We start from the raw sequence: 15,560 nt of genomic DNA, 5'->3' as shown, positions 1-15,560 counted from the left end.
TAAAAAGTTAATAGTTATCGATAAAATGTAACTAAATAAAGTTAAAAAGTTAAGAGTCTAAAATGTAACTAAGTTAAGTTAAAATTATTTAACTTTTCAACTTTTTAACTTAACTTTTAGCTTTTTAACTTGGCACTACCCAACCCTGATATAATCACGTAAAGAGATAACCTAGTAGGGTGCGTTTCGTTTCTCGCATGATACATATTATTTAACTTTTCAACTTTTTAACTTAACTTTTAGCTTTTTAACTTGGCACTACCCAACCCTCATATAATCACGTAAAGAGATAACCTAGTAGGGTGCGTTTCGTTTCTCGCATGATACGCATAATGCGTCGTTTATCCTTGTTGCTCAGCAAATATTAAACAAGGACAATGGATGCATCATGCGCATCATGCGTGATAAGGAACGCACCTCTAGTTGTTTTCCATCGTAGAACGTTTCTTCATAAACATGGCCAAGAGAAAATCTTTAAATCGTGTATCCCGACGATACACCAAACGTAGATCCGTCGATTCTATCGGTTCTGGACATCTCGATCCTGATACATCCATCGTGGATGAAGGTAGGAATATTTTTCTTTCATCATTTCCACAACAACATAACTAAAAATTATCATTTTTTTGTTACTTGCAGAAGATCAACAGAAACATAAAGAAAATAAACAACGTATTTTATAAGAATACACTTTTATTTCACCACAATTATTATAATTATTATATTTATTATACATTATTATTATAAATTATTACATTGAAATTATATTTCAAATTTAGTATTCTAACATTTTAATAATTTAAAATGTTGAAACTGATTTTCTGAAAACTTTGTTTCTTAAATTATGTTATTGTAGCAAATAAGTGACTTTATTTTAGGACATTACCTTTGTTATAGACAAATTAAAAGTCGAAGATGGTTTTAATATAATTTTAACACATTCTTCTTTCTGCAGAACAAACATTATGGTGGAATAACTTGGAAGAGAATACGTTCCCTCCGCATTCCATGATTCACAGTGCAAATGAAACGCCTAGAATGCTGAGGTCTAATTCAAGGATTGATTCTAGCCAGAGTTCCGATCCTACGGGATGGTGGAAGAATTTGAACTCTAATTCCGAACCCATTGCTTCAAAAAGCTCGAGGCGCAGCGCAGGTATAAATAGGCAGAATATTTAATTTATTCTTTTTAGTTTTCTTGAACTTCTTTCATGGTTTATCTTTTCATTTTTTCTTTTCAAGTTAAAGAGTAAAAAAGAAAAGGTGAACTGTGCAAAAAGTTCAGCTAAAAGAATAAATCTTTCAACTGTTTGTCTGTAATCTGGATCTTTTTTGACGCAAGCGAAATTTCACTCAGATTTCTCCAAATTGAAACAGAACAGAGTTCTGTTCCTCCTCCTAAAATATCTTGTTAAAAAACTGTTTGGTAATGTAATAGAGATGTTGAAAAATAACCTTGAACTTTTTCACATTTTTTGAAAGACTAGAACAGTAAAAAGAACTTTGGCTAGATGGAGGAAATAAAAATATTATATGATTGCAGATGGAGTTTTGCATTATAGATATTTTGCATCATAGATATTGTAGTACTTATAAGATATATTATTATTTTAGCAATAGTTAAAAGTCGTATGTTGCAAATTTCGACATCCGAGACATCTGAATCAGAGAAAGAGCTTAATTTAAGAAAGAAGAAGGTTCGTTTAAAAACAAGTAATAGGAAAAGTATTAATAATGCTTTCGCAAATGCTTTGAATGATCCCGAGGCAACTATGCCATTAAAAACGCGGACGAAACAAGTCCGCTCTGAAGTACATATCGATTCGGACAGTGAATCTTTGCAAGGAAGGTCGCAGAAAAATGAAGAGGATAGTAATTCAAGTCCAACTTCGAAGATTTCGAAATTAAAGCCAAATATTTTTAGAACAAGAAGAGGTGGAGATAGTATGAAAGATCAGAACGCCTTTCAGGATGTACTAACGGAAGATAATGTTTTGAATGCCAGTACTGCGAAAACATCAGTCGCGTTTGAAAAGGAATCCTCGCAGCGTTCGATGTACCAAAATATTAATACGAGTAAAGATCATATCGACGATCAAAGGAAATCAATAAGATCGCCTCAAACAATGACAAGTATTTTGAGAACAAGAAAAAGTGGAGGTATGAAAGATCAGACCGCCTTACAGGATGTACCGTTGGAAGATGATGTTTTGAATGGCAGTACTGCGGAAAAATCAGTCTCGTCTGAAAAGGAAACCTCGCAGCGTTCGATGCATCGAAATATTAATACGAGTAAAGATCATATTGACGATCAAAGGAAATCGATAAGATCGCCTCAAACAATGACAAGTATTTTGAGAACAAGAAAAAGTGGAGGTATGAAAGATCAGACCGCCTTACAGGATGTACCGTTGGAAGATGATGTTTTGAATGGCAGTACTGCGGAAAAATCAGTCTCGTTTGAAAAGGAAACCTCGCAGCGTTCGATGCATCGAAATATTAATACGAGTAAAGATCATATTGACGATCAAAGAAAATCAATAAGAGCGCTCGAGGATATTGAAACTGGTTCGTTAACTCCAAACGTTAAGAAGGCAGTGCCTGAGAATAACGTTGAGATTGAAAGTAGCGATGAAAGCATCATTATACCTCGTCAACATTTAAAACTTATGTCTCACTTTAAGCAGCGAGCGCGGAAAAGCATAGGAAAAAATATGTTTGCAGATGTTCTAGCTTATGATAGTAACGCAAGTTCATCTACATCCAATCCAAATAAGGAAAACAATATTCATAGATCTTCAATTCGTAAAAGTCCAAGATTGTCTTTAAATAAATCTAAAAAGCAGCAATCAGATGTATCGGTGCAAGATAAAGATAATATTGAATCAAATTTGAGCAGCTCATCCTTTGATAACGATGAATCCCGCGGAACGAAAAAGTCCATATTTTTTAAGCCAAAATCAAGAATTCTAACACGTTTCCGTAAGCGCTCAACTAATCCGTTCGAAGAAATTTTGAAGCAAGGTCATATCAGTGATAGAAGAAGTAATGTTTCATTTGAAGATAATCGTGCTTCTTCTGAGCGAGAAACTACAAGGATTAATCAGGAACGTGAATCTTTAGCAACACAGAAAAATCCACAATCAAGAAAGCGTAGTACTACGAATGAGGAAGGTTCTTATGAAATATTTCTCGAGGTGTCATCAAACGCCGAGAAAAGTCGATCTAAGGAAGCTAATATATTATCGGAGGACGAGAATAAACTATTAGAAAACGGCGATCTCAATAATGCATCAAAATCAGTTTCTCGAAAGAGTGTAATTGCTAAATCGTCAGAAGAAAAGATTTCCAACCTCAAGTCCATTAGGGAAAAAACTTTGAAGGAAATCGCATGTGCAAATGCAATATCGCCTATCGGTAGATTAAGTACTAATGTAATAATACAAGATGCAAATAACGATTCACATGCTGACATAGATGTAGAACACGTACATTCATCCGAATCAAGGTCTGATAAGGAAGTTGGTTTTATTTCTTCCAATAAGCAAAGTTCATCTAAGAAATTGAACAAAATAGATGATTTTTTCGTCAAAATAAAAAAAACTTCGGCGAAACAACTAAGCGAACGCGCGCAAAAGTCGCCAGGCTTCGACAGTGAAAAAATGAAGAAGATTAAAATGGAATTGGAGAAACTAAAGAGTCGTGAGATGGCCGCGATGAAAAGAAACTCGACCGATAAGAAAGCATCTGCAGTAAAAAAGGAAACAGTGAAATTTTTTATGCCTAAACAAGATACAAAGAAGAAGAAGCTGCTCATGAATTCTACGAAAGTAGTGGATAAGGCATTTCTAGTAAATGGAAAAGTATATAGACCACCAAGACTTCCTCGTCCGAAACATTGGGCTACAGATCGTCTTTACAAGTTTCTGTGGAAACGATTGGAGCCAAAGTACAAACTGGCCACGAGAGTGAAATCCGAGAAATTCGTGCAAGAATTAGCTACGGTAGTAACTACTATTGAACGTCGTAAGAATTACGAAAATTATAAGAACGAATTAACGACTCTGATGAAGGAAATGGCTCGTTTAAAACTTATCAATACTCGTATGGACTTTTATCATTTCTGTCAGGATTTTTTACCATATGAGTTTCGTATTAAAGTCATACCTATGACATTACCCGGCAATATAAGTAATATTCCCTTCGATCCAGAAAATGTGCACACTCCTTTACTTGATGCCGAATGAGTAATCGTTGAAATTACAATACGATACAATATATTGATTATGTTTATTTAAGCTATGCGTGTATAGCATGTGCGATTTCATTCTTTAAATGTACAGGGTGTTACAGATACATACTAGGCAGTATGACGGATTGCGCGGTAAACTTTGCATGGCCAAGCGTGGTTTAATAGACAATGACAGTGACTGTATACATTCTAAAGTTTATACTATAAAGTTTTATTATTTATATTATAAAGTTTATGTTATAAAGTCACTGTCATTGTCTATTTAGTTTATTAAACCACGCTTGGCCATGTAAAGTTTGCCGCGCAACCCGTCGTTATAGATGCATACTGCCTCGTATGCATCTGTAACACCCTGTACATACATGTATTCAATAAAAATTAATATTATTTTGTTAATTAACGTCATACCTATGTCATTACCCGGCAATAAAAGTAATATTCCCTTCGATCAAGAAAATGTGCACACTCCTTGATGTCGAATGAGTCATTGTCGAAATTACAATACAATAGAATATATTAATTATGTTTATTTAAGCTGTGCGTGTGCGATTTCATTCTTTAAATGTACATACATGTATTCAATAAAAATTAATATTATTTTGTTAATTAACATATATACAACTGATAATATATTTTTTATAAATACAAGTAAATGGAAATGTGAAAGGTATTGATGTTATATATAATCTAAAAAATTCATGTAACTAAAAATAGAATACGATTTTATTGAATAATATTTTAAGAAGACATGTAAATTAGAATATACGATTTCATTGAACAATATTTTGATATTCAATAAAAGAATTTTTGCAGCTTATATTCTCTTGATACTTTATCGCTTTTTGATATTTTTTTTATTTTAGCGAATTTGTAAAAAATAAAATTAACTGCATCAGTTAATTTAACTTGGTCCTAATTAAACTTAAATTTAATTACAATCCTTTACTTTTGTAAATGAAATTAAATAAAATCAACTGCATCAGTTAATTTAACTTGGTCCTAATTAAACTTAAATTTAATTATAATACTTTACTTTTGTAAATAAAATTTAAAAAATAGAATTAAAGTTTTTAAAAATAGCATGAAGTTATATTATTTCTTTCTTCTTTTCTTTCTATTGATTCTTTTGATGAGTAACACTTTATGCCATTTTTAAAAACTTCAATTTTATTAATATAAATTAAATAATGTTGAATCACGGCCTATTAGAGATGAATCTATATGAACATAAATATTGGTGTGAAAAATAAATCTTTCACACCAATATCCTGTGTTTGGCTCTAAAAGGCGTCACCTCATCGACTGATTCAGTTTTATTTTTTATTATATATAATGTATATATATGTGTATGCATAATTTAGATATATTATAGTAATACATGTATACAAACAGAACGAAGAGCTAAAAATTATTTGCTAAATCAATATGTCAATAATTTGACGTGCATAAGTTGTAATGACAATCTAATATTTATTAGTTGAAAATTTTATGTCGTTTTAACGTGCATAAGTTGTAATGACAATTTAATATTTATTAGTTGAAAATTTTATGTAGTTATAATCAACTACATAAAATTTTCAACTAATGGATATTAAATTGTTGTAATTAAAAATATGGACGTTAAATTATTGATATATCGATTTATTGAACTATTTTTAATTTTTTTTTCCATTTGTACGTATATATTACTATATCTAAATGGTATCATCGAAATATATAGTAATACCTAAAAGATGATTCTAAAACATTAAAGACAACTTAAAATTAAATCTCAAAGACGTCATATAACATATTTAGAATTCACAATCTTTATAATTTTAATAAAATTCTTTTTCAAAACAGATAAATCAATTTTTTATTTATCTTTAAATAAAAAAAATTATATATTAATCGTCAATTAATCGATAGTTCTAGTGTTGAGCACACTAAGTGCTAGCAATCATCAGTCCAGTATTCTATTTATACAAGCGAATGTGTCACATTTGTTGCGTGCCGAATGACCATGACGCGCCGACTTTTGCAAATATTTGCGACAAATAGAACACTGCATTGACGTAACGGTGCTCATGCAACCCGTGACGCGTTCGATAACAAAATTCGATAGTAAAACGAGTACCAGGATTATGTTTCGTTTCTAATTATTAAATAAATTTCAAATTTCTATTTTAATATCCATTAAAAAATTTTTTTCCGAAAGGTAATATTTTTTAATAAAAGGTTAATATTTAAAAAGTTAATTAATCATCGAAATCTCTAGCTCCGGATTCGGCATTTTCGATAAGAAACGCGAGGAAAATAATGTAAAGAAAATGGACGAGATCAGGCCGGAGGACGAGGAGGAAACCCAGAGTATACAGAAGTTGATGGGCATCACGGGCTTTGGTAAGAAAGCCAAGTCTTTCGACGTGCAGGAGATGATGAAGAACATCACCAAGACTATCAACAGCAATAAAGTAAACATGGTCGAACAAGAAAAATCCGACGAAGTTGTGGAATCCAAAAAGGATGAGGTGGACGACGATGATGATTTTATTGGTCTTCCAATACCTCCGTTACCTGTTATTTCAGACGCAATCAAAGATTCAAAGAAGGATGCCTTGGTGAGAATTTTTTGTAGTGTCCTTGACAGCACCTGCCGAATATGGAATAAAGATAAAGTGTAGAGCCCAAAACGGCGTGAAGACTATTCCCACGACGTGCGCCTATACAGCCGGGAAGGCGCGGCTGTTGCATGCGGCTGCATAGACGGCTCAATTCAAATGTGGGATTACAGGAAGAATTTTGTGAATCCGTCTCTCGTGTTGCGAGGGGCGCACACACAATCCAGCGAGGTATCGAGCTTGAGTTTCGCGTACCTCGGGCAAATGCTGGCAAGTAGAGCTTGCGACGACACTCTGAAACTGTGGGATTTAAGGGCGTTCAAAGTACCAATATTCGAAGCTAAGGAACTGTACTCACGTTATGATACCACGGATTGCATGTTCAGTCTGGATGACTCGATGATCGTCACGGGGGAATCTCTGAATAAGGGAAAGACGACCGGCAGGGTGCTGTTCTACGACAGTAAGACATTTGATCTAGTAAGAGAAATCCCCGTGACAAATTCACACGTAATAAAAACTCTATGGCATGCGAAATTGAATCAGGTGTTTGTCGGCTGTGGCAATGGCATAGTCAAGGTATATTACGATTCCAAGAAGAGTTTAAGGGGCGCCAAGCTATGCGTCGTCAAGACGCACATGAAGCATATCGAGATAATGTCCACTCAGCAAATCACAACTCATGCGCTTCCTCTGTTCCACTAGGCCCAAATCGGTTCGCAAGCAGATGGAGAAGGATAGGCTCGATCCAGTAAAATCGAGGCGTCCAGATCTGCCTATCACTTCAGGGCAGGGTGGTAGAGTAGCATCCTCCGGAGGAACTCTTAGTTCTTATGTCGTACGCAATCTCGGATTGAGCAAACGGATAGAGGACGATCAGGATCGCAGGGAAGCTATTCTGAAGTATGCAAAGATAGCTGAAGAAGAACCATACTGGATAGCACCTGCTTACAAGAAGACACAGCCGACGATTTTTCAAAGCGACGATCAAGACAGCGGACCGAGTAATAAGAATCAAAAACCATAAACTTTTCTAATCTTAAGAGAACCTAAACGTATATTTATCTTGTATATCAGCACTATGTAATTATATGTGTATCTATGTACAGTACATATAGCGAATTAATTGAAGGAGAATAGTTTTGTTATAAATATTATATTATGTGATTATATTGTACATCCCGCATTTTATTTGTATTTATACCTAGTTATTTAATAGATTTGATTTCATTAATCTCGTATAAATTTTTAATTTGTATGATCAAATGACTTATCTTTCGTATCTGATAAATATTTATTGCATGTATGTTTTCTGTGTGTTTTCATAAATGAAATGTAGAATACATTTCATTTATAAAAAAAATATCTATATAATAATAGATAATAATAGATAATAATAGATAATAATAGATAATAATAGATAATAATAGATAATAATAGATAATAATAAATAATAATCTATTATAATAGATAATACATACAACAATCTATTATTATATATGAATAAAGCTGTTCAGTTTTTAGAAACTATTAGCAATATTATATATCTTTTCTTTTTGTAAATAAAGAAATTTAATAGCCTTTTTCATTGGCATAACTAGTGCGAACTCAGTGCACTTTAAAGCCGGAATACAAAAATCGACGTAAAGATATACGTTTAATAAAAATATATGAACGAATTAAACCGTGAAATATTCGATACATTTTATTGTGCTGTTTGATAAAATAAATTTTGGGCATTTTATCAATTGAGATATCTCATTTTTATATTTAGATTAGAATAGTGTACAACAGCCTTAATGTGCACTGAGTGCGCATTAGTTTTGCCACTGGCTGTGTTCAGCAGACTCAGACCTAGTTTCACAACTGACTCAATTCTGAAATTGAAAAGAGATGAATAAGTTGAACCTTGGTTAAGAGTTAACCGTCAATTGTGAAACTGAGCCTCAGCAGTTTTGCAACCGTTTAATGATTCGTCGCGCTGATTGGTTTATACTTTTAATTTTAAAGGAATAGTCCAATCTGAGCGAAAAAAATCATAAAACGGTTGCAAAACTGTTGAGTCTGCTGAACGTAGTCAATAATGAGAGAGAGGGGCCGTGGGAGACGGCCAATCTCCATCTCATTCTCTCTCCCATTACACCATTGAATGGAAAGAGGTAGAAATGGCTGTCTGCCACAGTCCCTCTCTCTCATCCCTATCGACCATTTTCACACACGAATCGCGCAGTCCATTCTCTATTACTACGTTTACACGGCACGCTTTTCGCCGAAGTTATAACATCGATGTATGAAATTGGCCAATCACAGTCATTTCATTCTTCAGAGGAACAGCTATGATTGGCCAGTTTCATAACATCGATGTTATAACTTCAGCGTAAAGCGTGCCGTGTAAACGTAGTATATGTCTTTGGTTCTAACTAAAACCATATAGCTCTTCTTCATAAATATTAATTTTAATATGTGTAATTATTGTTTTTCAATAATTAAATTATGATGTTTATGAAGAAAAAGTACTTATATATATTCTTTGGTCAAAATTGACACACAATCAAAATTTCAGTTTTCGATTTCGGCTAAAATTTAATTATTGTTTCAATAAATTATGATATTTATCAAGAAAAAATATATGATATATGGGCATGTCTATACATATATGCATGGGCTTTATAGAATTTCTATTTTTTAATTTTGGTTTCGGTTGAAATTGACATGTAGCCGAGTGTTTTGGTTCAATTTCGGCAAAAATTTCAGTCGGATTCTAATTATTTCCCGAGTTATAGCACTTGAAAGAGACGCACTATATAATTCTTCTCCTTAGCTATCGCTGTTTTCGAGCATAATAATAAGTAACAGACAGAGCTGTCTATTATTTATTATTCTGTATTTACCGGTTATTTTCACTAGCGACCTTCTTCAGGTCAAAACGTTTGAAGTTGTAACGTCTGTAGTCAGTTGATGTCTGTATCACATCGTCTTTGCGTCTTCCAATATTCAATTCGTTCAAACAATGAAGCGTTAATTGTTAGGAAAGGTTCGCGGGAAATAGAAGGACGCAGTCGACCGAAAAAGAAAAAACTACTGAATCGTTATATGATCGAGCGCGAAATGGCACGTACTAGTAGTGCCTCCTCGAAAAAGTTAAAAATAAGTTTAGTGGATGTGCCAATAGACGCAGATCATGGATACCGCATAATAAACTCTTCAACATTATTTTCAACTCTCAGTGACATGATAAAATGCAAATCATGCAACGGAAATATTTCATTCAGAGAAGCAACCATTCGCGGACTTGGATTCAAATTAGTCATCACATGTGATAAATGTGAACCGCGATATATAAATTGTTGTCCGCTTATCGATCACGCGTATGAAATAAATAGACGATTTGTTTTTGCAATGAGACTTCTTGGTGTTGGTTACGAAGGCGCGAAAAAATTTTGCGGTATCATGGATTTTCCAAACATTTTCAGAAAGGAGGTATATTACGAAATTCTGACAAATATTTATTGCGCGACGAAGACTGTAGCTGATACAACATTTTCCGAGGCAGCCGTTGAAGAGAAACAATTGACGACAAATGCAGAAAGAACAGAGCCGGCAGGTCTTACAGTTTCAGGAAATGGAACCTGGATGAAACGAGGTTTTTCATCTTTACATGGAGTTGTAACGTTAATTGGTCATTACTCTGGACAAATAATAGATGTAAATATCAAGTCGTTGTACTGCGAACAGTGCGACCATTCGAGCCAAAATTTGGATATAGAAGAATATGAAACATGGAAAGAATCACATAAAAATGAGTGTTCCATCGACCATGAAGGAAGCACGGGAAAAATGGAAGTGGACGGAGCGATAGAAATGTTCGCGAGATCTAAAGACTTACATGGCGTGAAATATTTATCTTACACTGATCACGGCGATGATAAAACGTTCAAAGGCATTGTTGAATCGCAACCTTATGGTGAAGATGTTAGAATTACAAAAAAAGAATGTTTTACACAAAATATAAATAACGAGAGCATTAATTCGCTTATTTGGTCGATTGCGCCTAAACAAATATTTAGTGGCAAGAAAATTCTTAAAATTGCCACGTATATTGCGGCAAATATTTTCAATAAAGGCTATAAAAGTATTCTTTTAATGATGGCTATGCTAAATCTGACAATTGGAACAAATGCGGCTGTAATATGTGAACAACTTGACACGACACGAGTGTCCCAAAGCGAGGCGAAGATGGTTGCGGCATCTAAAGGTCGAATTAAACGACAGAGGGATAAAGTAGCCTCGGATGAGCAGGAAGATTCTTTCGATGAAGCAGAAATGGACGATTAGCGATAAGATGCAAAAAACTGTACGATATTAAGTCAAACTTTAAACGTGTTTATTTCGAAACCATGTTTTTTGAAACGGTATATATAATTTCTCAGGCTATTAACAGATTGACTTGCAATTTGAAACATATATTCAAGAAACCAGTAGTTTTCGTCTGACCGACGAGTTTGTTTATAACATTTTTAAATATAATAACATTTATAATATCAAAAAATGTGTCAAAAATTCGAATATGTTTATTTCCGTCAATTTAAATAAAATGGTAAAAAGCTCGGTCAGACGATAAGGAGTACATTATAATTTGTGAAACTATTTGGATTTTTTTTTAGGATAACCAAAATGACGGAATCATGTACGTACACCGTTTACCGATGCACAATCACGTTTTACGCGGATTGATACATTTCCTCGGAAGATATTTCTTAATAAAATTTGCGACATAACAAGTTCAATATATGTATTAATAAAGTGCCAAATTAGAAGTGGATCGTATTTATACTTTTCCCGCAATCCATGTTAAAAAAATCTTTATTTTTTCAGGTTGGTCAAAATGTATTTCCCCCTTAATTCGTAATTTTTTGTTATATAAATACTTTACAAATAAGTATGCATACTTATAATGCTATAATATATAATGTAGCAAAATTACAATCTTTTTCTCCAGTTTTTCCAGTGGAAAACGCTATAGAGTTGCAGTATTCGAATTTTAAAGAACTCATGACAGTTACAAAGAATACATTATCATTATAACTAAAAATATAACATGGAAAGTAAGTGAAGTTATGCACATTCACTATCCCCTAAGAGAGTAAAACGTCCAACTCAAAATTTCAAAAATATTAAAAAATATCTAATTTTTAGATGTGTCACTTTTCTATTAACAGAACAATATACACAATTTTCGTATCTAATATAACATTGATCCTCTTTATTTTCTCATGTCACAGTTGGAATAATAAAGCTAATCAACAAGTATGTACAAAATAATGTCAAATGTTCAGACTTTCTTTTGGTATTATCAAGAAATATAAAAGTGCTTAGACGGCTATACAGTGTTGGTGTGCCTTTGAATTAATTAACTTCAAGATCGTTGACATTCTTCCTCCTGATCCTACATCGAAAGTTCGCGGGAAGGCAGTTCCCGGGGGTCTGTTGTACAACAGCTGTATGCACTGCTCCCACTTCACAGACGACATAATTTGTTTTGGCAAGTATTTCCTAATTAATGCCGTATTGCCGTACGGATGCGCCTTGTAATTGGAATAGACGTGACATCTGAAATCATCGAATTCTAACGTGTGGAGCATCTTGCCAAAGGACTTGAGCGCTGGTTCCATCAATGTTGTATGGAATGCGCCCGACACCGGCAGCCTGGTTAACTTGAAAAGTCCGTACTTTTTCGCGTTCTCTTCTATGTACTCAAGAGCCTGAGTATTCCCAGCCAAGATCTTCGATTGAGTGTACAAATATACTGCTACCCTACAATAATTCTTTTCATAATATCTAACATAACATCATACTTCTATATATGTTTATTATAAATTACTTTAAATTTAAAAAATTAATAATTGAATTTAATTACAATGTATGTAATAGGAGCATATAAAGTCTTGTCCAGACCAAACAGAATATTGTTAGAAAAATGTATTGCCGACAATGTATTCAACAAAATTTAATTTTAAATTCAGGAAATTATGGGATATATTTGTACGACACATTTTATTGGATACATAGTTATCGACAAATATTGAAAATGTGGATAATATGACAGATCAAATGACAGTTAGTGCTTTCCAATAAGAGACACAGTAATCACTTTGTTTAACACTGGCAAATAGCAAGAATTGATGCAGCAGTAATGATTTACTATGTTACACTATTTCATTTATGTCTCTTGCTGGAAAGCATCCAGTATTGCTTACAAGTTTATGTTTATGATCTCTAGGCGATAAAACTTGAAGGAATATCAGTAATTAGTATTGTTAATATATGAATATAAAAAGAAATGACACTGTCGTTATTGTCGAACATAATATGTTGAGTACAAATCCAATAATAAAAATAATAGTTATTGAAATTCTTTAGAACTATATCATGATTTTGTAAAAATCCAAACACTGCAACTTTAACAGTTTTATTTCAGAGTTGTGACATTTTCACAGGATTCAAAAATATGATATTTATATAAATATCAAAACACTCGATATATACCAATCATTTCAGATGTATACACTCAAATGTCGATATTTATAAAATTTCTCTATCTTACAAAGAATCTAGACTCATGTGCCAAAGTTTTTTCAAAGAATTATTAAAATTGTTATCCACATTTGATTGCTACATTTTTGTTATCTAGAATATCAAGGAGAAAATTTCTTGGCCTAGACAAAGCTTAGTACAGGAATGGTTGAAATGATTCTTACTGACAAACTGGTATCTCTACACCGCAATCTTGTGCCCACTTCTCGGCATCCTTGCACGCCTGTGATAATGAAGCTTGTGGAGAACACTGGACCGATAGCATTCCTTGAGGACATTTGTTAGAAGCGTACTGCATTGCAGCGCCTCTCACAGAGACCAGTCTGATGCCATTCTCGAAGGACAAAGCGCCTGAGAAGATCAGGGCGGTCAGTTCCCCTACACTATAGCCCACGGCTGCTTTACATGTTTCGAATACCCTGGGCCTTTCCTCACGGAGTTGCTCCAGTGCAGCCAGCGAACTTACCACTGTGGCCGGCTGATTAAAGCAAGTCTGATTCAGCTTTTCTTGTGGACCTCTTAGGCAGAGTTTCAGCAGATCATATCCCAGAATCTCGTTGGCTATCTCGAATAATTCTCTTGCCTGTGGAAAGCGCAAGTATTTCTGAACCATGCCAACTTTTATGGTACCCTGTCCTGGAAAAAGCACAATGCAAGTGTCCAATGGATCAATCTTCGGCTTGACAACTTCTTCTTCGACTGAGGTAGGAGCATCGGCCGGATAAGGGCTCGTTGTCCAATTTTTATCTTTGGCATCGCTGTAAGAAGCAGCTTCCTTCAGAAGGCGAGAAACGTTCTCCTCGCCTAAGGAAGATTCAACATCGCTTGCGACACGTTCATTTTGTGATTCGCCAATATTCGATGTATTGCTACTGTCGTTTTTCGTGGCAGCGGAGTCAGAGTATTTGTTCACCTGTCTCAAGAATAACAAACGAGTCAAGCAGGGCGCCGTTTTAGCAGACAGGACCCGCTGGAGTATCGTTACTGATTGCATTGCGATTAACGATCATTAACAACGCTAATTTAGAATATATAATTCAATATACATCCTATTCGTGACTGTCGTTAATTACAACGTGAGTTGCAATCACGTGTATTGCATGTCTATTCTAGAATCTAGCCTATTCTATCATAGTCATCATAACATAACCAATCATAAAGCACATGCTCGTCAACTCGTCACCCGGTAATCCCGGTATTGCCCGGTATCGAGGACATTCGAGGATTGAGGAATCGAGGTTCGAACTTCGAAAAAAATCTACGAAAAATGTGAACGTAAACTACCGAACTTCGAATGCACAATAGTAAAGCCTATCGCACATGAAATGCATAAAGGTAAATTTTCACGAGCTGCTCAAACCGGCTGTTTCAGCGACAAAAAGGATAACATGATCAAAATGGACGCTTAATATTCGTCAATTATGATCACGTGATTCATTTTGTCGCTGAAACAGCCGGTTTGAGCAGCTCGTGAAAATTTACCTTAAGGCGTCGTCTACAATACACGGAGTAAGAAGTAAGAGTAAGAAATTGACCAATCACAGTCGAATGTGAAGGTCCGTCTACAATACACGGAGTAAGAAGTAAGAGTAAGAAATTGACCAATCACAGTCGAATGTGAGAAGAATAATCGACTGTGATTGGTCAATTTCCTACTCTTACTTTTTACTCCGTGTATTGTAGACGGGCCTTTAGAAGATCCAAGGCCGTCTTAAGCACAGTCTTAAGATGTCACGAACCAATCAGAGGGCCGTATTAGTATCTTAAGACGACCTTGCAATAAGAACGGATTAGTCCAGATCTACAATAGGTTTTTAAGCTTTAAGCCATAAAAAATGGACGAATTACAGTCAATTATTCTCCTCGCATTCGACTGTAATTGGTCAAATTCTTACGGCTTAAGGTTTAAAACATCTATTGTAGATCTAAGTATTAATCATGAAACTTTTTTCTTAGGATGAAAAGTAAAAAGTAAAAAATTTTTCCATTAACTTCAATGGTTAAAATTTTCACTTTTCACTTTCCATCCTAGGGATAAAGTTTCATGATTAATACCCTGGGGGTCGATTCTGTATTTTGAAACGAGGTGAAAATTACAAAAGTGAGCGAATTTA

The 15,560-nt window shown here is 34.3% G+C and overlaps 3 protein-coding genes and 1 pseudogene across 4 annotated transcripts; 3 read left to right on the top strand and 1 right to left on the bottom strand.

Moving 5' to 3' along the window:
- The first annotated feature begins 284 nt into the window (after nucleotides 1-284).
- On the top strand, nucleotides 285-4,395 carry LOC108764937 (uncharacterized). Its single transcript, XM_018513343.1, has 3 exons — nucleotides 285-568; nucleotides 956-1,156; nucleotides 1,615-4,395. The coding sequence occupies exons 1-3, from the start codon at nucleotides 457-459 to the stop codon at nucleotides 4,245-4,247; spliced, it is 2,946 nt and encodes a 981-aa protein (XP_018368845.1). The 5' UTR covers nucleotides 285-456; the 3' UTR covers nucleotides 4,248-4,395.
- Nucleotides 4,396-6,492: 2,097 nt separating this feature from the next.
- On the top strand, nucleotides 6,493-7,925 carry LOC108764929 (gastrulation defective protein 1 homolog; annotated as a pseudogene).
- A 1,824-nt stretch (nucleotides 7,926-9,749) lies between these two features.
- LOC108764938 (uncharacterized) lies at nucleotides 9,750-11,775 on the top strand. 2 transcript variants are annotated; one of them, XR_001940295.1, is made up of 2 exons: nucleotides 9,750-11,264; nucleotides 11,517-11,775. XR_001940295.1 is itself a non-coding variant. In XM_018513344.1 (2 exons), the coding sequence occupies exon 1, from the start codon at nucleotides 9,811-9,813 to the stop codon at nucleotides 11,185-11,187; it is 1,377 nt and encodes a 458-aa protein (XP_018368846.1). In that variant the 5' UTR covers nucleotides 9,750-9,810; the 3' UTR covers nucleotides 11,188-11,206; nucleotides 11,517-11,775. The 2 variants fall into 2 exon arrangements, 1 of the variants encoding a protein (XP_018368846.1); XM_018513344.1 differs by having other exon boundaries at nucleotides 9,750-11,206.
- Nucleotides 11,776-12,076: 301 nt separating this feature from the next.
- Nucleotides 12,077-14,600, bottom strand: beg (malonyl-CoA-acyl carrier protein transacylase beg). Its single transcript, XM_018513345.1, has 2 exons — nucleotides 13,611-14,600; nucleotides 12,077-12,666 (listed from the first exon to the last, which is right to left on the bottom strand). Exons 1-2 carry the CDS (start codon nucleotides 14,438-14,440, stop codon nucleotides 12,225-12,227), a joined length of 1,272 nt encoding a protein of 423 aa, XP_018368847.1. The 5' UTR covers nucleotides 14,441-14,600; the 3' UTR covers nucleotides 12,077-12,224.
- Between the last annotated feature and the right edge of the window lie 960 nt (nucleotides 14,601-15,560).

This window comes from Trachymyrmex cornetzi, unplaced genomic scaffold (genome assembly GCF_001594075.2).
Source record: "Trachymyrmex cornetzi isolate Tcor2-1 unplaced genomic scaffold, Tcor1.1 scaffold468, whole genome shotgun sequence".
In the NCBI taxonomy this organism is placed as follows: Eukaryota; Metazoa; Arthropoda; class Insecta; order Hymenoptera; family Formicidae; genus Trachymyrmex; species Trachymyrmex cornetzi.
This window is presented reverse-complemented; position numbering and strand designations above follow the sequence as displayed.

Coding starts and splice junctions, on each gene's coding strand:
- LOC108764937 (XM_018513343.1), top strand. CDS start 457: ATGGCCAAGAGAAAATCTTTAAATCGTGTATCCCGACGATACACCAAA. Junction 569..955: donor TACATCCATCGTGGATGAAG/GTAGGAATATTT, acceptor TTCTTTCTGCAG/AACAAACATTATGGTGGAAT. Junction 1,157..1,614: donor AAGCTCGAGGCGCAGCGCAG/GTATAAATAGGC, acceptor TTATTATTTTAG/CAATAGTTAAAAGTCGTATG.
- LOC108764938 (XM_018513344.1), top strand. CDS start 9,811: ATGTCTGTATCACATCGTCTTTGCGTCTTCCAATATTCAATTCGTTCA.
- beg (XM_018513345.1), bottom strand. CDS start 14,440: ATGCAATCAGTAACGATACTCCAGCGGGTCCTGTCTGCTAAAACGGCG. Junction 12,667..13,610: donor GTAGAGATACCAGTTTGTCA/GTAAGAATCATT, acceptor GAATTATTGTAG/GGTAGCAGTATATTTGTACA.